This window comes from Berghia stephanieae, chromosome 6 (assembly GCF_034508935.2).
Source record: "Berghia stephanieae isolate SIO BIC M18660-M18661 chromosome 6, UCSD_Bste_1.3, whole genome shotgun sequence".
Classification (NCBI taxonomy): domain Eukaryota; kingdom Metazoa; phylum Mollusca; class Gastropoda; order Nudibranchia; family Aeolidiidae; genus Berghia; species Berghia stephanieae.
The window spans coordinates 32,121,978-32,149,319 of record NC_088365.1 but is presented as its reverse complement, the minus strand read 5'-3'; the positions used below and the strand labels follow the sequence as shown (position 1 = coordinate 32,149,319).

Sequence of the window (27,342 nt, the reverse complement as noted above, 5' to 3'; positions counted from 1 at the left end):
TTATATCTTAGAGTTTAATATTTATTAATCACATAATTGCAATCAACATACCTTCTTACACTGACAACATTCAATTCAGCTGTGCATGTGGTTCACAGTTTCATTTCTACAACTAAAAGATGAACTACTAAGCTTAACTCGTTAAAAATAATAAATCAATACGGCAGTTAATATCAAAGGTAAGCAAATCACCCATCATCTCTACAGGTTTAAGTTTTATGGTGCTTGTGATACTTTTATAATGAGATTAGCACCAGCAAAAAGGAAGATGTCACCAAGACAAAATACAGTAATATCTATATAAAAATTAGCTGTGAACACAAGCACCCTTTAGCAAGTGACACTTTTGACTCAAATCAAACAACTGATGTTACTGTCAATTTGATGAGCAAGGTAACCTTTTGTAGACAAATTAATATCTTAGATGATGAGGGGGGAAAAGGCATTGAATAAGAGCCAGATTGCCCATGGAGCTAAAGTTTTCGCTTTTCTGTACAGTTGGTTAGACAGTCACCATTGCTTGTTTCCTTTTGGATAAGACCCTTGCCTACTACAATGTCATTTCACCAGAACAGATCTATCACAGACCAACACAACTGTGTGTTTGAGAGGTAAAAAAAAACAAAACAACCCAATTCTATGCAGATTCAAACAAGGTCCTTTTATGCATACGCGTCCATCTGCTTTGATAAAGAGAAAGATGAGACAGAATAGAAACCCATGGGCAACGTTGTAATGGGTATAATGGGAGAGTGACAAAGCATTGCATTGTGACTCAGGGGACATTGAGCAAGAAGATTGAGCCCTATTACTCACTTCAGAATACTGTACTGTAGCAGATGCATATATGGATTATTTTGTTATTTCATGGTTAAAGACCCATGAAAAATTACCCTTGATTGTGTTTTATAATTTGAAAAAAAAAACTTCAAAAGATATTTTCTTTTAAAACTTTTGAAAGGTTATAATTCACCTTGTTAAATTTTAAAAAAATAAAAAAATAAAAAACAAACAAACAAACATAAGGACAGAAAATCTCAAATATAGTAGATCATGTTTGATTTCAAATAAAAGCATATTATTGTAGGCTGGATATCAGACATAAGGGCATTAATAATTATGACTGCATTTTATGTGAAGATCACCAAACGTCAAAGTGAAAATTACATCTGCATCCTCGTATCAAGTCATTAAAAAAGAATACAAACCTTTTCTCTCACACACAAACAATATAACAATAAATCTACGCATTACTAACATTCCCAGAGGTAACACACCACTTTTTCATAAAACAGCCACTGTTGTGGCAGAAAAAAAATAAACAAACCCCCAACTAAATCTGATTTAGAAGGACATGTACTTTGGTAAGAAACCAGGCCACATGCATTTGACACATAAAAACAAAAATAATTCTTTTAAACGAAAGAAAGCAATTAATCTCTATGCATATGAAAATAAGCCACAATAAAAGTCATACAATTCGCTGTTGAGTAAATCAAATACAAATAATTACAAAATATGAAATTCCTCTACAAATAAAGACAGCCCTTTTTTATGATAAAGCTTATCATCTATTCTGTATATTAGAAAAGCATCATAGAAAAGAAGAAATTAAAAAGTTTTAGGGTTAATGAAAGCAGATCATTTCCTTTTATGTATTGAAACCATCCATGGCACTTCATTACAGTCTCAGCCATGAAAAGTTTAAAAAATCTGGGCATATCACAAAAACAAATAAACAAAACATCATCGCATCACTCCACATCTTTCCTAAATTACACAAAGTCAGTCAACAGAGCAAATCTAAAATGAATATAACAAGTAATGTTGTAAACAATCCAGTGTTGTCCTAAAACCTTGCTGATATGACGAAATGGTAGCATTTGACCAAACAAGTTTGTGTCAATTGATTTTGGTTTTAACATAGACATTTTAAAAGTTTCCAAATATCGACATGAGACCCATCCCTATTTTTTAACCGTGAACATGTTGTCACATCTCAGAAATATCATTATCAGTGAGTCAATAGCCACCATGAACTATATTCTCCAATCCAAAATATTTGCTATAGCCATTTTAGTTTTGTTTATTACATGATCAACAGATGCATAAATTTAAATAAATTAATTAGAAAAGTCACGACTTGCACACATCCACTCATCACTCACACATTCTTATTTATATCGTAAAGGATCAGTCCTAGAAGTTGACGGGTTTTCCGAAATAAGCAGCCAAATTTGCTTCCCTGAATGCCTCAGACACAGTCTACAGAAAGAGAAAAGAAAATATACAATTTTAAAATAAATATCTGCAAGTTTTTACTACAATAATCGAGTTTTTACTGAGTTTGACTGGAAATACTGTGATCCACAATTTGGGGTCATGATTTGAACTGGATCAACTGAAATTAACAACAGAGAAAATTTTTTAAAAAAACAAAAAAAATTTAAAATTAATTACAGATAATTATATCTCAAATTAAGCTAGACCAAACTCCAATTACATGAAATACAATGAGATTTTTTTAAGTGATTTTTTTTCTACTCTAAGGACTGATTTTCAGCTCTTTAATTGCAACTATCAATTTGTCATAAGTAGCCTGTACTTAATGCTATTCTCTCAGAAATAACATTATTATTAGCCACGAAACAAAACACCTCCCCCCCACCAAAAAAAAAAAAAAGTATGAGCACAAAACTTACTGGATGGGCATGGCAAACCCTGGCAATGTCCTCACAGGAAGCACCATACTCCATGGCTAGGGCTGCCTCGTTGATCAATTCACCAGCACACTGGTTGGACGAAAACAGACATTATTAACTCTTAAGTTGCTAACAAATCTGGCACTAATTTTTTCCTAGTAGCTAAGCATTTTGACAAAAATCATTTTAAAATTAGTAATGTTAGTAAAAATTCAACAAAAAAATAACCACTCGTCCCACATTTATGAAAACCAAGATGGCCGCCATGGGTGGGAGCTGTGTCTGAATGCCCTACAAACAGTTCTAATAAATTGATTTCTGAGACTGGATAGCTGTGTTTTGGTATTGAAATTCAAGCTCATTGTGTTGATCTACATCTGGGGCTATTCCATTGTGCGCTTTTGGAAGTACCATTGGATAGAATCTTAGTGAGACTTGGACTGATTGTAAACAAGATAGATTTAAATTTCAAAATGGCTGACATAAACATTCAACTGTGAAAGTGTATAGCATACAAGACTCATTAGTGATTTTAGGAACTGTGTGGGTTTTTAAAAGGAATTTATTTTGAGAATACTGTGAGTACATTTGGACTCGTGCATCAGATTGACCAGCTGACTGCCCGTACTCCAAGTCCAAGATGAGTGCTATCCCTAAGACAAGAAGTGGAAGCAGAAGCGGCAGTGGTAATCACAATCATTTTAATTCTTCCAAGGACAGCAATGGAGTTGATTTGAAAGTGGAACCTGTCAAAGGTAGACAAGCTTCTGACAATGAGACTGATTTTCATATATGTATCCTGTGCGATAAAAAATTTACAGAGCAATCAGATAGCCTTTTGCAGTGTGGTAAATGTGATGGCTGGGCATGTACTGGTTGTCTGAACATGTCGCCCGAGATGTACTGTGCCATTGCAAGGCCAGACCTTCGATGGTTCTGCAAATATTGTGTGCAACCAGCACTGCTCTCAGTAAAAACAGATAAAGCCATTGAGGATAAGTGCAGTGAATTTCTTGAAGCTGTAGAAGCTAGAATTTCAAATATTGAATCTGAACTCGCACACAAAGCTTCAATAGTGTATCTCAAAAAGTTGGAAAATAATGTGAAGTCACTGGAGTAGAAAATAGGCAAGCTATCAAGCACGCAAAATGAAGTTGAAACAAAGATTGGCGAAGCCAGTGCAAATTTAGCGTCTGACGGTGTCAAAGAGATGGCTGAATGTGAAGCACGAAAAAACAATCTAATTGTGTTCAATGTTCCAGTTCACAAATGTGATGATCCTGAAGCCCGCAAGGAGGTGGATGTCAAATATTTTCAGAAGCTTTGTATACAGGGTCTAGAGATTGAGGCAGGAGTCGAGTACAGGAAGATTGTCAGATTGGGGAAAAAGAATGATGATAATAGACCTATGAAGATCATATTGATTAACAGTGATCAAGTATCACAAATCCTAAAAGCAGCAAAGAACCTTGGATCAAAACCTGAGTTTAAACAAATTAGCATTGGACGTGAAAGAGAAGAGTCGCGAGCTCTTGTCAAGCTAAAACAACAGAAAAAAGCTGAATCAGACAGAAATGGGGAGAAGGCCCGATGGGTCATAAGACAAATGAGAATAGTAAATGCCTACAGGGATACACCAAAAGCAGTTATCCTCAACCCGGGCAAGAACAGGATGGAGTAGGGCGTCCAAAATCAATGCTAAAATGCATGTGTACAAATGTAGATACTTTGTTAAACAAGCGTTTAGAGTTGTCTCATTTTCTTTGTCTCAGAAAGTTGAAGTTGACAAGGATGGTAATTGTTCATTTTCTAACTGTTTTGACAACTAAGTTAACGGCCACAGGGGTATCATCATTTATGTGAAAGAGGAGATAGGTGTACAAGAAATCACCCTGACACCTACCAAAAGTTAGCTAATGAGAGTGTTTGGATCGAAGTGACAGTGAGGGACAGTGAAAAATTACTAGCTGGATGTGCGTACAGGTCTCCAACTAGTTCCCCAGAGAACACCAATAAGTTGTATCAGACTATGCTGGACCTTACTCAGGATAGGGCATATGTATTAATCACCGGCGCCTTCAATCAATCAGATGTTGATTGGGTGAATGAGACAGCCTCAGGCAACAAAGCATTAGAATTCATAGAGTTCTATAGAGACTCTTTCTTCTACCAGCATGTTAAGTCGCCAACGCGTTTTCGGGGGGATCAGAAACCAACACTTATAGACCTAGTTTTATCATCTGAAGAGAGCATGGTGAAAAATTTGACTCATAATGCTCCCCTTGGCAAAAGTCATCATCATGTTTTAGCTTTTGACTTTGTGTGTGACACAACAATTGAAGTAAAGAAAGAAAGACGGTATAACTACAAAAAAGCTGACTTTGATAAACTGAGAAAGTGTGTGAATGTCAGCAATTTACTTGCCAAAATTCAGGACAAGGATGCAAATGATACATGGAACTGCATCAAAAAGACTTTAGAAACTGCAACTGAGAAAAGTATTCCTAAAAGTGGATTAGGGCCTGCAGGCAAACGCAAGACACCTGTCAGGTGGAGTGAGAAGGCTATGTCTAAGTTACGTAATAAGAAACAGACATACAAGAAATACTAGAACACTAGACCCCAAAAAGACTGGCTAGCCTACACAAGAGCCAGGAACCAAGCAAAAGCAGCGTGCCGGAAAGCAGTTCTAGACTATGAAAATTCTATAGTGCAAGATGAGCAAAATAATCCAAAGGCATTTTTCTCCTACGCTAAGAGTAAGATGAAAGTGCAAGAAGGCCTAGCCAACTTCAAGGACAGTGATGGTAAACTTGTGTCAGCCGACAAAGATAAGGCAAACCGCCTCAAAACATTTTTCTGTAGTGTATTCACAAACGAGAGAGTGGGGGATATTCCTGATTGTGAAAAACCTGAAGTTGACTCTTCTCTTAGTGACATAATATTCACTTGTAAAGATGTGTGGAATAAGCTTAAAAACTTAGGCTCCTCAAAATCCTCTGGCCCTGATGGGATACACCCATGTATACTAAAAGAACTGGCAGAACAGCTAGCAGAACCTTTAGCAGAGTTGTTCAACAAGTCGCTTAGTGAAGGGAAGCTGCCCAGCATCTGGAAGGATGCAAATGTAATGTTTTTTGTTTTTAGGTATTTAACGGCGCTTTCGACACTATTTAGGTCATTTAAGCGCCCGTTTCTGTCTTTCATCAATCTTTTATCGGCCCCGAGGGGCCACAGCTGATCAAAACGTGTACTGTTGTAATAAAATCTTTATAAAATCATAATAGTTACATGTTTGTTAAGTAAAAATATCTATTTACAATTTCTGCAGGAGTTCACATTCCTGCAGATACTTTAAAATTGTAAGCGGATCGACCGACTGGAACAGAGACTTCAAGTCTCTGTTATCATAATGTTGTGACCTTATCTGTTCTAATTCTGTACATTCAATTAAAATGTGTTGAACTGTCAGGTCACAGTTACATCTTCTGCAGAGGGGTTTTTCATCCCTCTCCAGAAGGAAACGGTGAGTGAGGGCAGTATGTCCGATCCGGAGTCGAGTTATTTTTACCTCGTCTCTTCTTTTTAGCCCCGAGTTGGGTCTGGGGCCGAGGTCACTTTTAATTTGTTTTAATTTGTTATGTACATCTCGACTCCAGGATCGTTCCCATTCCTTTCGGACATGTTTTTTTATATTGATCTTTAAATCCGCGTGTGGGATTTTACTGCCCTTTGTAATTCTTGGCTCACCGCCTCTTTTGCCAGTCGATCCGCTTCTTCGTTCCCCTGGATACCCACATGACTAGGTACCCAGAGAAAACAAACTTTCTTTTTCTTAATAAATAATTTATTTGCACCTTCCAAGATACTTATGAGTCTTGGATCGGTGCAATAAAAATTTGAGATCCCCTTAAGTACGGACAGCGAGTCAGACAAGATCAAGAATTTATTTTTATTCGATCTCTCAGCCAAACGGAGAGCATTTAGGATTGCTCTCGATTCCGCTGTAAAGATCGAAACATTTCTATCCAGGCGAAGTGATCCTGTGCCTTCCGATGAGTGATAGGCACATCCTACTGCATCTGCGCTCTTTGAACCATCCGTAAATATGTGAGTATGGTTTTTGTATGTTTGTAATATTGCTTTTAGTGTCTGTTTGTAAATATGTGGGTCTGTTTGTGATTTTTCCAGTTTTGTTAGGTCCAAATTTATGTTTGGTCTATGTATGGACCATGGTGGTGTCTTTGCCTGGACGTATGGATGTATCCTATCTAGACTGATGTTCATGTCTGCGATGTCTTTTTTTATTCTGCAACCTAATGGTGGTGTCATTTTTGGGTGCTTACGAAATTTTTCTTCTAGTGTCCTATCCGTGTAGTGTACATGTTTGTGTGCTGGGTTGTCGTGCAGCGATGTGACCTTAGTAACATACTGGAGAGCCAGTTTTTTCCTCCTGAGATGGAGAGGTGGCTCATCTGCCTCAGCATAAAGGCTTGCCACTGGAGAAGTGCGGAAAGCCCCGAGTGCCAAGCGCAGTCCCTGATGATGAATTGGGTCCAGCATGCCTAAGTAGGATGGTTTTGCAGAGCCGTATACAAAAGATGCGTAGTCCAGTTTTGATCGAATAAGGGTTCGGTATATCTTTAGAAGAGTGTTTGTGTCCGAACCCCATTCCATGCTCGACAGAACTCTCATTATTCTCATTGCTTTCATGCATCGCAGTCTGAGATCTTTGATATGGGCGAGGAAATTTAGTTTCCTATCAAAGATCAAACCCAGGAATCGGGCTTCGTCCTTTACCTCAATTCTGGAATTGTTGAGATAAAGGTCAGGCTGTCTAATGCAGGTGCGTTTTCGGCAGAAGTGGACAGCTACTGTTTTTGATGGGGAGAAGGAGAAACCATTGAGATTTGCCCACTCCGACAGTTTGTTTAGTTGGAGTTGTAACTGTCTCTCAATGGTGTCCATACTCGATTTACTTCGATAGCATACAAGAAAGTCATCAACATATAAGGAACAGTCAACATTCTGTCTCATTGCATTCACTATTGAGTTTATTTTAATCTCAAACAGAATGGGAGACAGAATGCTACCCTGTGGAACTCCCTCTTCCTGATCAAATGGATCAGAAAAGGTGGATCCTGCTTTGACCTGAAAGGATCTATTGTTTAAAAATGCTCTGACAAACATTGGAAGGTTTCCTCGCAGACCAAGATTGTGCAGATCTTTGAGGATTCCGAATTTCCAAGTTGTGTCAAAGGCCTTCTCAAGGTCAAAGAAGATTGCTACCAAGTGCTCACCTTTGGCAAAGGCCTCACGAATGAAGCTCTCTAGTCGAACAAGGTGATCAACAGTTGATCTGTTCTTTTGAAAGCCACATTGGAGGTCGGAGAGGGAGTTGTTGTGTTCCAAGTAGAACATCAGACGCTTGTTGACCATTTTCTCCATCAGCTTGCATAGGCAGCTGGTGAGGGAGATTGGTCGGTAGTTTGAAGCGTCCGAATGGTCTTTCCCAGGTTTTGGGATTGGAATCACAGTGGCCAGATTCCAACTAGGTGGAAAAGTCTGTGTTGTCCATATCTTGTTATAGATATTCAAAAGGACAACCAGACTATCTTGTGGAAGATGTCGGAGTATTTCATAACTGATGTTGTCAGGACCCGGTGCTGTGACATTTGTGTCACGGAGGCAGGCACCCAACTCCTCAAGTGTAAATGGTTTGTTGAGTCTTCGGTGTTTGTAGATGTAAAGTTTATTGGTGTGTTTTCTGCGTTTTGTTTATGGCGCAGAAATTGTGGTGTGTGGTGTGCAGACGAGGAGCTGTGCGCCAGCCTCTCGGCCAGAGTGTTGGCAATGTCTTGTTCTGTTTCAGCCACGGATCCATCGGGACGTGTCAAGTGATTTAGTGAATCACTATCAGATCCCTTCAGTTTCCGTAACATCTTCCACACCCTATTTAGGGGTGTCTGGCTATTTATTTTGGAGACAAAGTTTTGGAAGGATCTCCGTTTGTTTTCTCGGAAGATCTTCCTACACTTTGCTCGTAATTTCCTAAATGTTGTGAAATTCTCAGGGATTGGGAATCTCATCGCTTTCCTGTATGCTTTTTTCTTCTCCCGTAGGGCCGCTCGACATTCCTCTGTAAACCAGGGATTGTGTTTTCTCGGTCTACCAGAGGTTGTTGGTATTGTCGAGCTGCAGATATTTGTTAAAATATTTTTGAATTTGTCATAGCTGTCCACCTCTGTCGTAAGGAGTCTGTGACACTCCTGTGAGAAAGTTTCCCAATCTGCTCGCCGAACACTCCAACGTTTGGGCTGTGGGGCCCTTGAAGTCGGGGTGATGTCGAGGCAGACCGGAAAATGGTCAGAACCGTGATCGTCATCGATCACAGTCCAGGAGAGCTCTGGAGCTAATGTAGGATCACAGAAAGTGAGATCGATGGCAGACGTGGTAAGATTGTGAATATTTACCCGTGTTGCCTCGAGACCGTTTGCCAAGTATACATCCATTTTCATTATGAAAGCCTCCACTGCCTTTCCCCTCTGGTTTGTGTCTGTGTTTCCCCAGAGAGGACTGTGAGCATTGAAATCTCCCATTATCACATAGGGAGGGGGGAGTTGGTTTAGAACTCCCTCTAGCTCGGCAGACTGGAGGCGATGATCTGGTGGGATGTACACAGAGCAGATGGTGATTGGTCTGTGCAATGTCACTCTCACTGCTATTGCCTGTAGATTTGTTTTCATTGGTATCAAGCGGTGGGGGGTGCTCTTCTTCGTGAGAATTGAAACTCCCCCACACGCTATCTGGCCATCAGAGTGAATCAGATGATTGGCCGTATATCCTTTTACTGTGTAGTCGTCTGCTGGTAATTTTGTTTCCTGCAGACAGACTACATCAGGATTCCTCTGGAGGAGGAGGTCCAATTCTGTTCTATTTGATCTGATCCCTCTGATGTTCCAGGAAATTAATCTTGTCTGACTAGGTATCCTAATTTTTTGTGGGGAGGTTAGGCAGTATGCCTGCCTTCAACCCTTTTACTTTTATTCTCCTAGGAGGAGAGACTTCCATAGGAGAAGGAGGCCCTGTGGAGGGCCTCTCGGTTTTTTTAGGGCTGAGTTTTTTTTGAACCCTTGGGATTTTTAGGTCCCTCTGGGTTCTTAGATTTTTTGGGGCTTTGAGGCCCCTCAGGGGGATTTGTGGATCCCCCGACTGGTGTTGGTGGCTCCATATTCTGGGAAGGGGTGGAGTTTTGTTTTTGGGGGGATAGAGAGGGCTCACGGGAATGGAGATGGGGGGTGGGTCCAACATCCACGCCCATGAGGGGGAGAATTTTTTTGTTTGGGGAAGGAGGGGGGGTGGAGGTCGCCTTGGAGGTGGATGTGGAGGGGGCTGCAGGTTCCACATCTTGAACCTCCAATGTGTCAAAAAGATTTTTTGACACATTTGCGACCTTGTTTTTAGGTCTTGATGGCTTTTTCTTTTGAGGACTGTCTTTTCTAGTCTGTGCGATTTTGCCATGGCTGTTTTGATTATTACCAGCAGCCCTGGCAACTTCTGCATAACTCTTGGCAGAAGCAGCGACCTGCCGAGGGGGGCAGATCACTGCTTTTGCCTGAGCAAACGTACCGCCGTAAGTGGCTCTGTATGTCAAGATTGCCTTTTCTTCTTGCCACTTAGGACAATCTTTCGAATGTGCTGCATGCTTGCCTTGGCAGTTCAGACAACAAGGGTCCACTTTGCAGTTTTCCTCATTGTGGTCTTCTTTGCCGCAGCGGGGGCATGTAGCTTTACGGCGGCAGTTTGTTTTAGTATGGCCGTACCGGTGGCAGTTAAAACATCTCATGGGGTTCGGGACGTAAGGCCGAACCTCCAAGTCGAGGTATTCAATTCTTATTCTCGACGGGGGTCTCGGGCTGTCAAAAGTCAGGATCCAGGTGTTGGTCTGGATTGTGCTGTCGCCGCGGCGGATGCTAACCCGCCGAGCTTCGACAACACCCTCCAGTTCCTCAACCATCTCCTGCTCCGAACAGCCTACCAGATCTCTGCTTCTTATGACACCTTTTGACCTATTGAGGCTCCTGTGAGCCTCAACGGTGACTGGGATGTCAGAGAATCTGGTACATTTCAAGAGGTTCTCACTCTCTTGTCGACCCTGCACTTGTATCATTAAAGTGCCAGAGTTGTTCCTGTTCACTGCCTTTGGTGTACCGGCGCCATTTGCTTTGAGTGCCTTGCTGATGGTGAAGATACTCAAAGTGTTCAGTTTGATGTTTTCCTCATTCGGTTGAATTACCAGGAACGGCGAGAATTTTGGGGTTGCCATTCCTGGTAAGTCATCAAGAGTCATCGGGGCAGTTATCTTTCTTTTTTTACCTGTCTGGGGTGGGGCTTTAAGGGGAGAGTTTTTCATATTTTTGGCCATGATATATATAATTTTTATTCAACCCGGCTATATTGTGCCCACTAGCACGGCTCAGTCCCACACTTGGGGGTAAGGCACTCACCGAAGCTATACTCCTCAAGTCTGGCCTCCTCTTGTCCTTCCATGGTCCTTGGGAAAAAAAAAAAAAAAAAAAGGACTCGAGGGGTGGAGTTGGGGGACGTCCCGCCTCCAGGCCTTTCTCTCGGATTGACCCTAATCTTTGCGTTGCACAAAGACTGACTGCTGATTCAGAGATGACAAACCATGATTAAAAAGAAATTTCATGGGGGACAGGAACTAGATATGGTTTTAAATCTAGTCCTTCCAATCTCTTTGCCTAAATGGAGGGGAGTGCCAAAAAATAGGTTTGGCATCTCTGCGTTGGGTAGCTCGGGCCATCTACAAGGTAGGCTACCCACCCGTCTTTAGAGAAGCGTCAAGCCAAAGAGGAGTGTTGGGGTAGAAACACCTCGCAAGTGAACCCCCCTCAGCCTCCAGGATCAATAGCTCCTCCTTATCGGGGTCCTCTCGGAACTGCGCACCCTCAGCAGAAAGGTGCCTGCTGTGCAGGATTTGGAAAGGAATATCTCCTCGTTGAACCTATTTCAACGGTACAGGGTATAGAGATACTGGGGGATAGAAGACAGTTAAGAAGGCTTGTTTTCCTCCGTTCTTTCTCTCTCTCTGTCCTGGCAACTCAATTTTGATAAGGAAGGGAAATTTGGAATCATTGGGGAAATGGGGTATGGAATGGAAATCATAGCTCAAATATGGTAAAAGGGGGTGGGATTTGTGCTATGCCATCGCCTTCCCTTGCTCTCTTTAAACTGAAACCGTCATTCCTCAAAACATCTTTTATATACTACGTTCTTGGGATTTGGGGGGAGAAAAAGTTTGGGGATGATTGCCAGGACAAGAAAAATAGCAAAATGGGTGAATGAAGCCATTCTCATAAAAAGGGCTGGGGTGTGGGGGGTCTGTGGAGCCACTGTGTCTCTCCATTTTTCTCTCACCAGTCGTGTGGTTTTTCGTTGGTTACCACCAAACCAGAATGGCTCTTTTAGTCGCCTTCTACGACACGCATGAGCTTACGGTGGCTCAATTCTTTTCCCTCTCAGTTGAGGGACCCCGGAGACCACACGGGGTATGCAAATGTAACTCAACTTTTTAAAAAGGGTGAGAAGAGCAAAGCAAGTAACTATCGTCCGGTATCATTAACGTTTGTGATTTGAAAACAATGGAATCCTTGATTAGGGACAATTTAGTCAAATACTTAATAGAACAAAAGTTGCTCTGAGTATCAACACAGTTTTATATCAAAACAAAACAAAACAAACAAAACAAATTGAGCTTTTATATAGCGCAATATCCACTAAACATGCTCAAAGCGCTTTACAAGGGGTCCCTGGTCAACAGCAACATTTAATATGTAGGACGGGACATGACGCCTGTTCTCTAAAACGCTCATGTACCACTAATTTGTTAGCTGCTCTCGACTCTTGGACTAGGTATTTGAACAGTGGCATCCCTGTTGATGCTGTGTACCTTGATTTCGCCAAAGTATTTGACAGTATTCCACATCAACGCCTTATTAAGAAACTTGGATCTCAGATTTCCTGATTGGGAGAAGACAGCATGTTAGGGTGAACGGGCACCAGTATCGAGTGTGTTCCGCAGGGAAGCTGTCTTGGTCCAGTCTTGTTTGTAATCTTTATTAACGATCTTCCAGACGTTGTGGACTCTCTGTGCCAAATGTATGCAGATGACACTAAGGCATTCTCTAGACTAGACAAGGAAGAGTTCATAAATCAGCTCCAAAGTGATCTTAACAGCTTGGTACAGTGGGCTGATACATGGCAGCTTAGGTTTAATGCAGACAAGTGCCATGTCTTGCACTTGGGATATAGAAACCCGCACCATCAGTACATAATGAGAAAACATGACTCTAGTGAAGAGGAAAAAGATTTAGGTGTGTTAGTAGATCAGGAACTAAGTTCTCTAAGCACTAATAGAAACCCAAGTAAATAAAGCAAACAGGATCATTGGCTTCATTAGGAGGTCTTCACTCATCTTGATAAAGATAACATGAGACAATTGTTCACTGCACTTGTACGTCCCCACTTGGAATTTGGCAATGTAGCATGGGCACCACGACTGCAGAAAGACAAAGACCTCATAGAAAGTGTTCTAAGACGCGCAACTAGGGTTATTCCTGGATTCAAAGATCTAGAATACACAGAAAGACTGAAAAAGATACGAATACCGAGCATGCAGTATAGGAGAGAAAGAGGAGACCTTATCGAAGTGTTCAAATACACGCTAAATCTATACTATGAGCCTTCTCAATCTTGATTCCACCAGCACCACCAGAGGACATAGATTCAAACTCTCCAAGGAAAGGTGTTCTCTAAACCTTAGGCAGAACTTCTTCTCAGTTCGGGTAGTCGACAAATGGAACCGCTTGCCTGCAACAGTTGTCAATTCCCCTTCATTGCAGGCATTCAAGTGACGTCTCAACGCTCATTGTGAGACAGAATAATTCTTTTTGTAGAGTTTAATTCAGACACCTCCTTCCATTATGTGGCATGCCCATTTTGAGAGACGTGAATTAAATAAGTTCACGAATGCACAAGAGCAGATAAAAAGCTGTAAAAGCCTACAAAAATCTGGACATATCATATCAAAAATTCACATGGAAAGTAGTAAATTATATCAACTGTGTCATTTTCTAACTGGCTTTAGCTGGTTTACACAAAACTTTACAGGAGAGACAAAACATATTGCACACTTTCTTGATGCAAAGCAATATTCATCATTTGTTGTTATTATAAGTTATGTATACTTAGGCATCCCAAATGAGAAGGGGATTACTGTCAAGGCATTCTGAGCACTATAAACCAAAAAACATAAATTTCATTTTTTTTTCTCCTAGTTACACGGTTAGAGAATGACACTGTCCATAATATATAGATCTTTTATTTTTCATATGAGCAAAACAAAAAGTAGAGAGGCAAATCTGCTCTTTTACTAAAAATAGTAAAAGTGATGTTAATTTAAATTAAAATACAACCTCTGAAAGAATGGCTAAGAGACATACCTGCCTAAAAACCCTGAATTCATCAATTCTAATTATTTTATTCTTAATAAATTAACCTTTATCAGAGAACATTGCCCAGTGGCTAAGCTTCCTCATCTCTCAACAACAATTGTCTGAGTGGAAGAAAACCGTCCTATAAAATAAGGCAACTAATTGAATTTGAATTTAAAGTTTTAAAGAGTTTGCAACACTTTGATATCACAAAAGTGCTAATAAAGCCGAATAAAGAAGACTTGATTATAAAACAAAAATGAAATAGTAGAAGACCAAACAGAAGCTCCCCAAACTACAAAACCAGACCAACATTTAATAGAGTAATGATTATCATGGTGCAGTCACTTACTGATGCGATCATGTGTGCTCCAAGGAGACGGTCTGTCGATTTGTCGGAAAGAACCTTCATGAATCCATCTGTGTCATTGGTACATTTAGCACGACTGTTTGCAGCCAGGGGAAAGGTGCCAACCTTGTATTCTACTTTCTAAGGAGAGAATTTCGCAAAAATTACCAGGCAATTACAAAATCCACTGAAAAAAATTAAATAAAGCTTAAAAAGAAATAGCAAATAAATAAAAGAGGTGAATGAAAAGTTTTTGATGATGCAAATAAGAATGAATCAATGTAAAATTCTATAACTTTTTGTAGGTGATGAATATTTATTTTCTCACATTACAAAATTGCCTCATAATGCATGACATGAAAGAAAATTTTTAAAAATAAAAGAACAGGAATGGAATTCAAATGAGTATAGATCTCTTCATGGTAGTTTTTGACATTTAAAATTTCTTCCAGCCTTTCTGGGCCCTGAATACGTAAAACGATGTTACCTTTACCTCATAAAATTTTATAAGTATATGGAATGATTCCCATCATTTGGTCTATTTAATATCTGATATTACAATCTACAGAGGGGTAAAAGTCCTTCTATGTTATGAATAAGTATTCCCACAAAAACTATTGGGATGTCAACCAATAACTGAGGGAATCAAGTCCAAATTTAGATACTGTTGCAATTCAAGAAGAGAATCAAATGCCAAAAGATCAAACAAAACATATTTATGATAATTTAGATATGAAAATATTGTAATATATATCAAATCCTTTCTATATTTGTTTGTTTATTTTTAAGGGTTTTAAGGTGCTTGCAACACATTTAGGTCATATCGGCGCCAGTAAAAAGGAAGAAAATTGGACAGTAAAAACATTCTAGTTCTAAAATTAATAAGAATTGAGGGAAATGTAAGACAAAGGGGAATGGTTCAAATAAGGAACCGATGTAGACTCCAAGAGCACACTATCAGTGTACTTAGTTTGAGATTACTTGAAAGTCTCAGCCAGAGACCAGCACAAGAGTCCACTAAGAGGAATACACTCAAATGTTAAAAAAAACCAAAAAAAAAAAATAATACAGAGATGATTTACAATGAAAAAAATATCATTTCCCAAAACTATAATTAAACATTCGACTGTGTCCCTCCCAGTCAAGGACTCTGCCCCGGGTCAGGACAAAACCAGGTAATCCCATTCCTAGACAAAGACAGAAAGCAATTGGAAAACAAGTATAAGGGTATAGAAGACACAGCAAGTACCTCCCTGCCCACTATGGGAGGTCGTGAACCCCTCCCAGGTTAATCCTTTCTATAATTGTTCACAAACAATGTTTAAAATCAACTCTCTGGATCCTCAACAAAACATAAAACATTGCTTCATACAATTAACCAAACTAAATTCAAAATGCACCCTACCTCTTCCTTGAGTTGCTCCTCTGTCTTGCCAACCCAGGCCACTTCAGGATGTGTGTAAATAACGGAGGGAACACAGTTATAGTCAATGTGTACAGCACCTCCACAAATCCCTTCTACACAGATGATGCCTAGTTGAAGAGGAAGATGATAAGCTTTTGTTTATTGGTTATTAAGACACTTGATATGTCTACTTAAGTACCGCAACCCAGGTAACTTTGACCACAAGGGGGACTTGAACAACCAATGATAAAATGTTGTTTAGCATCTAGCCTCATTAGATATCACATCTCATCCCATAAAATTTTCTGTTCTTTTGTTTTTAACAATAACTATTTTGATGTAATTTTAAAAATCTGTTTGATGATGGCCTTATCCCTTGCAGTTGCAGAGATTTTCGAAATACAAATAGCCCCCTAGTTTTTGTAAATTTCAACATCAACAAGTTATGAATCAAGGATTGAAATAAGTCACCAGATGATACATTTATGGCATTAAATATATCAAGGAGTAAAATTGCCGCCATTTGATTAAAAATAGTTTAATAGTGCCCCAGTGCCAGCCAACACAACAACAATTTTTTTTTTTTTGGGGGGGGGGGGGGGGGGGGGGGGGAGGGGGAGTTAGTAAACTACCTTCTACTCCACTTAAACTACTGGGTTTTTCAAAAAGGAGATGGCAAAATTATTGCGCAAAATCAAAGAAATACAAAATGAAAAATAGAAGAAAACAAATTAGCTTGGACACATGACTAGTCCATGTCTTCTGTGATTATTTCATACTTTACAAGTCCTCGATGTGGCCACTAATATGAGATTCCTCCCAAACATGCTTGAGAGGATGGCTTGGTCCACTGAGTTGTTTGTAGTAGTAATTCTTTTCTATTCTGTCATAGATAGTTGCTGGAAGTGGTTGAGAAAATCACTTGCCTTTAGCCTTACCTCCACTAGAAAAAGTCCAGGACAAGCAGAGACCCGAGGTCTTTGGCACCTCTCTTACCAATCCATCGCTGATGCATGTTTTCTTTGAGATAAGCTCAAACCCCAAGGTGCTAAAAAGGCAGAACATCTTTATAGACCACAGTGGTAAAAAAGAAAACAAATAAAACTTGGATTTGTCTTCTATCAAAAAGTTATTGCTTCAGTCCTTTACAATGCTTTAGAATTGAAAAAGCACATGATAAAATTCTGCCATATACTTTCAAAAACATCCCCAGGATAAATGATTTGCAGTAAAATATCAAACCCTATGCATGTTGTCTAGCCTTTTGTCACTACAGACTGAATATTACCTTCATCCTCTGCTTTGTGTGCAAGCATAGGCCCATGTATACAATCTCCAATGGCATAGATACTAGGGACATTGGTTTGGAACCTTGAGTTCACTGGAACCCTTCCCCTGTTGTCAAGCTGTAGCCCCACAGTGTCCAGGCCAATATCTTGTGTGTACGGTCGACGACCAATACAAACCAACAGTGTATCACATTCCAGCTGGACGAGAAATTCAAAGAGCTTTAGTACATTAACATTTCACTTTCTATATTAAAACTTTGCAGGTTTTAATATGACTTATGAAATAAAAACTGTTACTAAAGATACTCATTACTATACCGATAAATTACTGTTCTCTTTTACAAGTGTTACTTTTGATACCATCGTCATTTAAAAAACTGAATATATTTATTCCCTCTAATTACTCCAGCTTTTGATTTAAGTAAAAAACAACATGTTTTTTTTAATTAACAAATTAAATATAAGCCAACCATAGCCTTTTTACTTTTGATATCTGTTGACTGATATTCACTGATGGTAAAATAGTGTATTTGGAGTATTTGTCTTCTCCTGGTGCTTGTCAGCCTATCCGTGGACTGACAAGGTTTCCTGGGGCTCATTTAGGCACCTCTAGTTTTTTGTTTTGATTTTGTTTTTGAGGGCTTTATAGTGCTTGGGACACGTTTAGGTCATTTCAGCACCAGGATAGATGGGAGAGTCGAAAAACTTTAATTTATGATTTAAAAAAAACAAACACCCAAGGAAAGGTAAGACATGGTTCAAATAGGGAATAGAAGTAGATTCCAAGAGCAAAATGTCACTGAGCTTAATCTGGCATCACCTAAAGGTCCCATTCAGACGAAGCACAGAATCCCACTAAGAGTAGCACTCGCAATAGTATATTTTTTCGAAAACAAACACACAAAAACCCACAGTATTGAGTTACATAACAAAGATGATTTAGAAAGTAAAAAATGTATCATTTCCTACAACTAATAATATATACATTTGACTATTTTCCCTCGAAGTCAGGACCAGAATAAAACCAAGTAATCTCATCCCAAGACTATAACAGGAAGCAGCCTGGAAAAGGAAAACATATAGTGGGAAAAAAGATATGACAAGAGAGACCACTCCACCAACATTGGCGGGTCAAAGACCCCACCCTAGAAATCTACAGTTTATTTAATTCATTAGATAGATACATCTCACATGTTCTTGTTGGAAATAACTACCAGCTGGTAATAAAAACCAACAAGTTTTAGAGAGAAAAGATGATAAGGTATGCATAAGCTGAAAATTAAAAACACATGCCTCTCCAAATGTTATGAATATTTAATGCTAGAAAATGCATCTGGGTTTGTTCAGAGCTCCCCATGAGTACAAAAACTAGTTTTTCTCTTCACCTTCTTAACATTATAAATATAATTCTATTTTTCTTTGAGAGAAATCTTTGAGTGTGAGAAAATTTTCCATCTCCCGATATGGGACAAAGAAATGTAAGACAGAAGAGTGACAAATGTTGATCACTAGACTTACATCCTCCTTCTTGCCATCTTTAGCTCCTTCAACACTGACTGTTATTTTGTCACCAGACTTAGTAGCTCCCATCACCTTTGTGTTAAGCTTGAATTTCAAGCCTTGTTTGGTCAGAGACCTTTGAAAGTTTCTGGCTACTTCCATGTCAATGCCCAATCCACCAACATGGCCAAGGAATTCCACACAAGTCACCTGGGCTCCTAGACGCTGCCATACTGATCCCTGAATTGACAAGATTGTAAAGCTTGCAATTAAATACATTAAATCATGGAATAATGTCTGTCCAATTATATTCCATGTATGAACATTTTAAATAATAGAAGTTGAATAAATAAAAATCATATTTTAAATAATAAAACTTGAATAAACAAAAAATCATATTTTAAATAATAGAACAAAAATCATTTATAAAAGAAACAATGTATGTTTTCCTGAAAGTGAAAAAACATTTTTACCATGACTGGCTCATCACCATTAATAGGTTTCTTTTTAAAAATATTGTGAAGCAAACATGAGACAAGAATATCGACTACCTGCCTGGTAACCAGACAGACTGCTACAAATTGTATCAGATCATATTACATCAAGGACAGTTGAATTTACAAAAGAAAAAAACAAACTTTCTAAGAAATGTCAGGTCAGTAAAACCATAAAAAAGTCTAAAAGTCTAAATGAATAGTGCCCAATTTCGTTTAATCAAATATAAACTCCAAGGACCCTCAAATAAAAAGGACCAAAACCACACACCAACTCAACACCAATGACACCAGCTCCGATAAGAATGAGCTTCTCTGGGACTTTATCCAGTGAGAGAGCTCCTGTGGAAGACACAATCTGTTTTTCATCAACCTGTAAAAATATGTATTAAAACAAGTTTAGGAAAGGAAGTCAATATTATGAGATTCCACAAAGCCTCATTTTTGGTGCTAAAAAAAAATTGCAAACAGTCGTGAATATTGATCTTTTATTTTATTGGAGAGAGAGAGAGAGAGAGAGAGAGAGAGAGAGAGAGAGAGAGAGAGAGAGAGAGAGAGAGAGAGAGAGAGAGAGACTACACTACCAGAATAGTTGATAATATGATTTTTCTTTTTTAATTAGAAGGAAGTTGTAATTATTTTTTCAATGCACCAATTGTACTATCAGGCTATAGCTACATATTAAAAAAAAAATGTAAACAAAAAACACTAGCACCACCCCTTTCCCTTTTCGATCATCAACTCATCAAAGACCACCACTGGTCTTGTGTCACTTCTGACATCCCGTGCCAGTATGTCTGGCCTCACATAAAAACGGGAGTGTCACCAAAATTCATGCAACTGAGCACAGGTGTCAAAATATGACCTAATATAAAATGACGATTTTTCCATGTATCTTCCACTTAGTGGCATGAGCGTTTATAACAGGAAAATGTTTACACAGCAAAAACAGCTGAAAATTTCTGAGAAAATACCAAAATCCTGGAATTTTGCAGAAAGATTATCATCACTGATTAGTAGTCGTGGTAGTGATCATGATGTGGTGGTGGTTGTTGTTGTAATAGTGTTTGTACTGATGATGATGTGGTGGTGGTAGTTGTAATAGTATTGGTCATGATGATGGAGTGGTGGTGGTAGTTGTAGTAGTGATGATGTGGTGGTGATGATTGTAATAGTGGTAGTAGTGATGATTATGATGATGATGTGATAGTGGTTGTTGTTTCAGAAGTGGTAGTGATGATGATGTGATATTGATGGCAGTGGTGGTAGTGATGATGAGTTCAACTCGATTTAATCTCAGATGAAAGCAACTAGTCACAAATGATCATGAAGTATTCCAATTTCAATTTCCTATTTCTTCTTTTATTTACCTCGATGCCAGGGAAAGGAGTGACTTCTGACCCAACAGCCAAGAGGATATTCTTGGTGGTCAACTTCTCCAAGCTCCCATCTTCCTTTGTAACTGTTACTTCATTGGGGCCAGACACTCTGCCATAGCCGTCTACTCTGGTCACCTGTTGATTTTAATATCAAAGAATAACATAAAGCAGGATTTATAATAACGACCCAAAAGGATAATTTTCTGCTATATTAAATTCTGAGAGTTGAAGCTGCACATCTATGAGGAGGTAACATATAATCCTTTGAGCTAAACTATCACACAATGTCCATTTTCAATATCTTCCTCATAAAAAAAAAAGAAAAGAATAAGCATGTCAACTTTTTCAATTTTCAAATTTTAATGAATGCCATACTTATCTCAACTCAAATACACTTTATAGAAGTAACACTTTGGACAACATGGTTGATTCCTGTTTACAAGCGTTTGTTTGATGGATTATCTATCTTCCTTCATGGAATGCCTAGGTGACAGTATGTGATTTTGCTGTATGGAAGGACGTAATTAATTGATTTTGCTATATGGAATTATATATATTAATTACGTCCTTCCATACAGCAAAATCACATACTGTCACCTAGGCATTCCATGAACAACAACACCTGCAATATAACAATTCACGGCGAGCAACTTACCAACGTAGAAAGTTTTAAATACCTAGGTTCAATAGTGACAACAGATGGAAGATGTAACCGAGACATACGAGCAAGAATAACTCAAGCCAAACAGGCCTTCATGGACCTAGGAAACATTTTGAAAAACAAACAGATGTCGTTCGGGATTAGATTCCGAGTCTTGAAGTGCTACGTGTGGCCAATCTTGTTATACGGATGCGAAAGCTGGACTACAAATGCAGAAACACAAAAGAACATTGAAGCTTTTGAAATGTGGTGCTTGAGAAGGATGGAGAGAATATCGTATACTGCACACAAAACGAACGAAGAAGTGCTAAAACAAACATACCAACAAAGGAAACTAATGCCCTTAATAGCGGATCGACAACTATCCTTTTTCCGACACATAGTAAGGAAAGATAAGAATGAATACCTGGCAAGTTGTGGAAAAATACCTGGTAAACGCGCCCGGGGAGACAAAGAAAAACACTCATAGACCAACTGAAGGGCTTCACCAACCAAACAATCCAAGAGCTGTTTGAAAAAGCAAGAGACAGGGAGGAATGGAGAGAGAGATAATTCATGCAGTATCCGAAGCCTGGACCAGGCATGGAACCTAGAAGAAGAGAAGAAGATATACATATATATATATATATATGTGTATGTATGTATGTATGTATGTATGTATGTATGTATGTATGTATGTATGTATGTATGTATGTATGTATGTATGTATGTATGTATGTATGTATGTATGTATGTATGTATGTATAGTGTCACAAAGATAGAACACTCACATTGTTTTTCTTGAAAAGGTGAGCAATACCTCCTGTCAGGGCTTTCACAGAACTGCTCTTTTGTTCCATCATCTTGGGAAGATTCAGTCTAAGTCCGTCAACTGAATGGTTGGATTAGAAGAGACAGGAAAATCAGATATTAAAGATATGTTGTTGAAGAAGCTTATAAAAAGAAGAAAAAGACAAAATTTCACACCCTTCAATTACAAATCTATAGAGGATTGAATCTTTTCAGACACTTTTGGATATGCATTAGATCGAGGATTGATTTTACATAAAAAATTAGTAAAAAATTCAAGAGTACAGACATTTTTAAAGTGACTATTTAATCATTACACACAGTATGCTGCTCGACTTTTGACAAAGAGTATCATAATAAGTTTTTTGACAAAATCATGATTCTAAGGCATAAATGAAAATGTCAGTAACCAAATGTTTCCCCACTTATAGAACCTAGACAGTGGTCAAAGAAAACTATGAATCAGAAAAAGAAAGCCACAGTAGTCAAACACACGGGTATCACAAGGTACTGAGCTTGGGTCATTACTCTTCTTGATTTATGGAAATGTTACACTCAAACTCAAAGGACATTGTAAAGCATGGGTGCAAGCAACTGGACCTCAAAAAGCCTGCAAGTCTACTTATGACCAGACATATAATCTGAAAAAGCCTGCAAGATTCACCACGGACTTAACTCATCATATGAAATACTAATGTTGAAACACAGTCTACATTTAATAATTATTGAAGGGTATACCATAGTAAGACACAATTGATATGATACTCTTGCACCCATGGTAAAGTTACCAAGCTAAGTTTAGTTGTTTTGGGTTTGTTTTTTTTGCAGACAAGTCTCTTAAATAAAAACAATGCCTAGCCCACATGTTTCTTAACTCGAAAATCATCTGGATCAATTACAAAAATAAAAGAAATAATTTAAGATTATATGTCCTAATAAATGCAACTCATAAGTACAACCAACTAAAAAATTAATAATATATATGCATTTTATAATTAGATATAGCACAAGATATATTTTGGAGTAATAATTGATAAAAAAAATGAAAAAAAAAACCCCATTAATGCAACAGCAAACAAAGTAAACAAATGACTTTTCAAATTCACTATTGTTAAAGCCTACATCAGTTCAAATCCTGCGGTGGAAAGCAACAGCTCAGATTGAAACCATGATGAAAAGAAGACATTGAAAAAACTTGAAAAAAACCCCTTAATAAGCAAGATATATTCGATGTCTCAAAAAATGGGAACATCCACTAAAGTGGGTACCATTGAAAAAAGAATACCAATTCATATAACAAAAACTTATCCTTCTTCCTGTAAGTAACATAAGACAATAGGATACCATCAAATCATATCCAAAGTAACAAAACATCAATAATATCACCACACTCTGATTTCACACTTCATCAATTGCATAAAAAGACTTTCATCTTCCGACCATCAAATAAAAGAGTCTGGTACAATCTGCCAGAGCCAATGAGATTGATCAACTACAGCATAGTTTTGTGAATCAGTGATCAACATCTTGGCCACAGAATTCTTTATAGATTGAAACTGTGGCTGTAAAGAAAGAATAGAAGAAGAATCACTGTGTAACAGTGAAACTGAATTTGATTTCAAATTATCATTTATCTTCTTATAGCTGCAGATCATATCATTTTCACCTAAACAGCAGTAACAGATTTTTATTAATTGCAACTCACTAGTAACTTGATGAGAATGGAAAATGAACCCTGAGTCGCACCGTGTTAACTCTCTGTTGGCGAAAATAGAAAGATAGGATTTAAGGCCATGTGAAATTGACAGTGATTTCTTTTTACAAGTGCAGCTATGTGGTCTTGAGGTATGACACTCGCTTTCAGATTGGAAGGCCCTGGGTATGAGCCTCAAATGACGCAAAGTTGAGTCCTTGGAAAAGGCTCTTTACTCACATTCTCTCACCAAACTCAGGTGTAAAATGTGTAACAGGTCGTTAACAGTGTTCTGTCCAAAAAAAATGTAATATCACCTAACATGTCTCATGCTACATGTTAAGTGTTGTTGTTGGCCTGGAACTTCTTGTAAAGCGTTTTGAGACTTTGAGTGGACATTGCGCTATATAAAAACTTTCATTTTTTTCTTGTTAAGGTTAAAGTGAAATCAAATCCAGTCTAAATAATAAACAAAGCCAGTCCTGTAGCACATACTCACATTCAATGCCTCTGTTGACTAAGTCCTTGCCATGGGCCATGTGGTAAAGGTGGGAGTTGTTGAGTAGTGACTTGGACGGAATACACCCGACATTTAGACATGTCCCTCCTAAGGTTGGATTTTTCTCCACACAAACCGTCTGAAGGGCCAAAAAAAAAAAAAAAAGGGTTATTTCTTGATACATTATGATCAAAGCAATGCCAGTGTATATTATTGGTAGCATTGCTTTGACTAAATAAACTTTATGTTAGTCTTTCAGAGTCAAATGGCCCATGAAACTAGTGTTTATCTAATTACTATAGTGTTAAATGGACAGTAGCAATTGCTTGCTGTCCTTTGGACAGGATACTAGTCTATCACTAAGCACTTTGCATCAAATCTAAGAGATCACTCTACCAAATCACTGGTGGATAGACAAAGGATCCAGAAAAAATCTTGGCTGCACTTGAAATTGATACTCATTCCTTTGCTCAAGAGGGGAGTTCTCTATCATAGCCATAATAGCATTCCGTGAGAATCCCCATGAATCAATGTTTTAGTTATTCAAGCTTCAAATCCTCCTAATTATATCTCACCCTTGTCACTCCTTATCAAAGGCTCTTGTCTTGTTGGAATATTCAGTGAAAGAAAAAAGTAGTATTGGAAGCATTCCTCTAGATATATTCTGTCCATTTCTTACAGTACAGGTTTCAATTGTCTGGTCAATTCAGAATCTCATTAAATGTGTATACATTCAAAATCCTCATTAAAAAAAAAGAGAAAATGTCGAGTAATTACTTCACCTTGAGCCCGAGCTGGGCTGCTTTGATGGCAGCCACATATCCCCCTGGTCCTGATCCCACAACGATTAAGTCTGTATCTGCTGGAAAAAAGATAAGGAATGACCGGTTGTAAATCATTTACAACATTTTATATTTGGATTTTTAAATTCGGAAAAAGTGTGGAACAGGCTCTTATGTCAATAATGATAAGAAGTAAAGTAAAGGGTATGGAGAAGTGCCAGATAAAAACAGAGAATAAAACTATTAAATTTTCAGGGAACCAAACACGGCAGTGGTAATCAGTTAATCAATGTTTACAGCAGTGCTCTGCTCATCAACTATGTCTTTATATATATTGCTTTTATACCAGGTACTGGAGAAGAGGGAGTTTCACAGTTCCCCTAAGGAATAGTGGGACAATTTATCCAGAGCAGAGTGTGTGGTTGGTAAAAAGAGGACCCTCCAGATATCTATTCCTGGGTTATTTTCACCGCTTTGACAATACAATTGAAAACAAGGATCCATTTCTTTTTCAAAGTTGAAATGAAAGTTGAAAATATTCTTAAAAATATTTTTTCATTATTTGTCTCATGTAATTGTCCCCTTTGCTGTACAATAAAGTAAGTTTCAATACAAAGTACAAAAAATATTTGTTATCTTTTTGAAAAAATGGACCTGTTTACATGTATTTTGAGTCATTTGTCACTTCAGATTGTTAACATTTATTTTCATTATGCATTTCCATGTATATCAGGGTCACCGTTGATTGACCTACTTTTTAAAGTTAAATAATTGTCTCCTGCTCATAATTTTTACAAATTCTGAATCTCATATTTCAAGCTTTAAAATGATAGATGAAACTTATGAAGATTATGAAACTCAAAGTAGACGATTTCATATCTAGTCGGTTTTCCGCCATAAACAACAAACAATAAAGAATGCTTCTTTTATTTTGTACCTCCTCTTTAGGTCGTTTCAGTTAACTCACCGTTCAAATGTACAAAAACAGTAATTTTTGTTTATTTTTGGCCCCATATGAAAGCCCCCCTCCTCCTTCCCCAGCTTATTGACACCTTCAAGACAAGAAAAATGAATGTCCCTTCTCATAGCATGTCCCGTCTTCATTGTAATTTTGTGTACAACCTTTTGTGTATCCCACTCCTATCCTCTCTCTTTTTCTGTTTTCTAAAAATAGTATGATACGGCCGGTAATGTCCAGCATTATCGGACCGTACGGTTGAATAATGTTATTCAACAATTCATAATTATAACGAGGTGACTATTTCTCAGACTGCTCGGGAAAATAAACCTGATCTCTACTTCTCCGAATGGTTTCCGTTCTCAAGATTTTTTTTTGGTTGTTTGCTAGTGTCTGTGTGAATGATGAATGTGTATGCATTTTGTTTTGGGTTTCCTTTTGCCAGTGCTTGGGCACTCTGTCTTTTATTCCCAACTTTCTTTTAGACTATTTAGACTTCTATCATGAGTTTGTCTTTCAACCTCTGTTCCTGTCTTGAGATTTTGGCTTTTTTAATTTAGGTTTACTTCTGTTCTCTCTTTGATAGTGCAGCGTGAAGTGCAAAAGTGAACGCGCCATGGAGTATTCGCGATAGCACAACTTTTTGATAAAATCTGTCTGTGTCAACAATGACAATGGGCCAAAAATACGATGATTCGTGAGAATTCCCTGCCCACTCTCTGAGTCTGAGCATTTACTTTTGCATCGACATCACGCCGTAACCCATTAGCTACTGGAGGATAGCTGACCATGCTACTGGAGGCTAGCTGACCATTCGGAGAAATAGGGTTCAAGTTTATTTTCCTTAGTGTTAGAGTAGGAGAAATAGAGCCGGCATAATTTTAATTATAAACTTACCACCACTACTGGAATAGTTCCTCGAAGACGAATATAGGGCAGCTAACGACTGTCCCTTCGCCGTAGCATTAGCCTGGGGTGGAGGAAAAATATAATGAAAGGTCACTTTGAATTTGAAAAGCCAAATAACAAAAGATATGTATCAAATCTGGTGTGCATTTTTGCAGTGAATGTGATTTGTAGTGTTTGGCAATGAAAATGAAAGTCATTTTATTTTTATATTACAATTCAATAAGTTGGGAAAAACTTAAGATTCAGCAAAGCCAACATGGGAGGTAAAATTGAATTTTTCGTTTATTATTGCGCCCGGCATTAATACCAAAATAAATAAATACCCGCAAGATAGACGAAATCCTGTTAGCTAACATGACTCCTTTCATCATTGACATTGATCGGAGATCGCGAAAGAGAAAGACTCTTTGGTGTTGGAGA

General features: G+C 38.3%; 1 protein-coding gene across 2 annotated transcripts; it reads right to left on the bottom strand.

Moving 5' to 3' along the window:
* On the bottom strand, positions 1 to 27,331 carry LOC144974874 (dihydrolipoyl dehydrogenase, mitochondrial-like). 2 transcript variants are annotated; one of them, XM_078918294.1, is made up of 13 exons: positions 27,246 to 27,331; positions 26,911 to 26,983; positions 25,056 to 25,135; positions 24,274 to 24,412; positions 22,063 to 22,163; positions 20,623 to 20,766; positions 19,524 to 19,625; positions 18,777 to 18,998; positions 17,258 to 17,456; positions 15,970 to 16,097; positions 14,568 to 14,705; positions 2,703 to 2,792; positions 1 to 2,265 (listed from the first exon to the last, which is right to left on the bottom strand). In XM_078918294.1, the coding sequence occupies exons 1-13, from the start codon at positions 27,297 to 27,299 to the stop codon at positions 2,200 to 2,202; spliced, it is 1,536 nt and encodes a 511-aa protein (XP_078774420.1). In that variant the 5' UTR covers positions 27,300 to 27,331; the 3' UTR covers positions 1 to 2,199. The 2 variants fall into 2 exon arrangements, with proteins under 2 accessions (XP_078774420.1, XP_078774422.1); XM_078918296.1 differs by having other exon boundaries at positions 25,056 to 25,132.
* Positions 27,332 to 27,342: the final 11 nt, after the last annotated feature.

What these genes read in the sequence shown, in the direction of transcription:
- LOC144974874 (XM_078918294.1), bottom strand. Translation starts at nt 27,299, where the DNA reads ATGTCAATGATGAAAGGAGTCATGTTAGCTAACAGGATTTCGTCTATC. An exon ending in CAGCCCAGCTCGGGCTCAAG is followed by an intron (nt 24,413 to 25,055) that starts GTGAAGTAATTA and finishes TTGGCCCTTCAG; the next exon opens with ACGGTTTGTGTGGAGAAAAA. An exon ending in AGTCAACAGAGGCATTGAAT is followed by an intron (nt 22,164 to 24,273) that starts GTGAGTATGTGC and finishes CCAACCATTCAG; the next exon opens with TTGACGGACTTAGACTGAAT.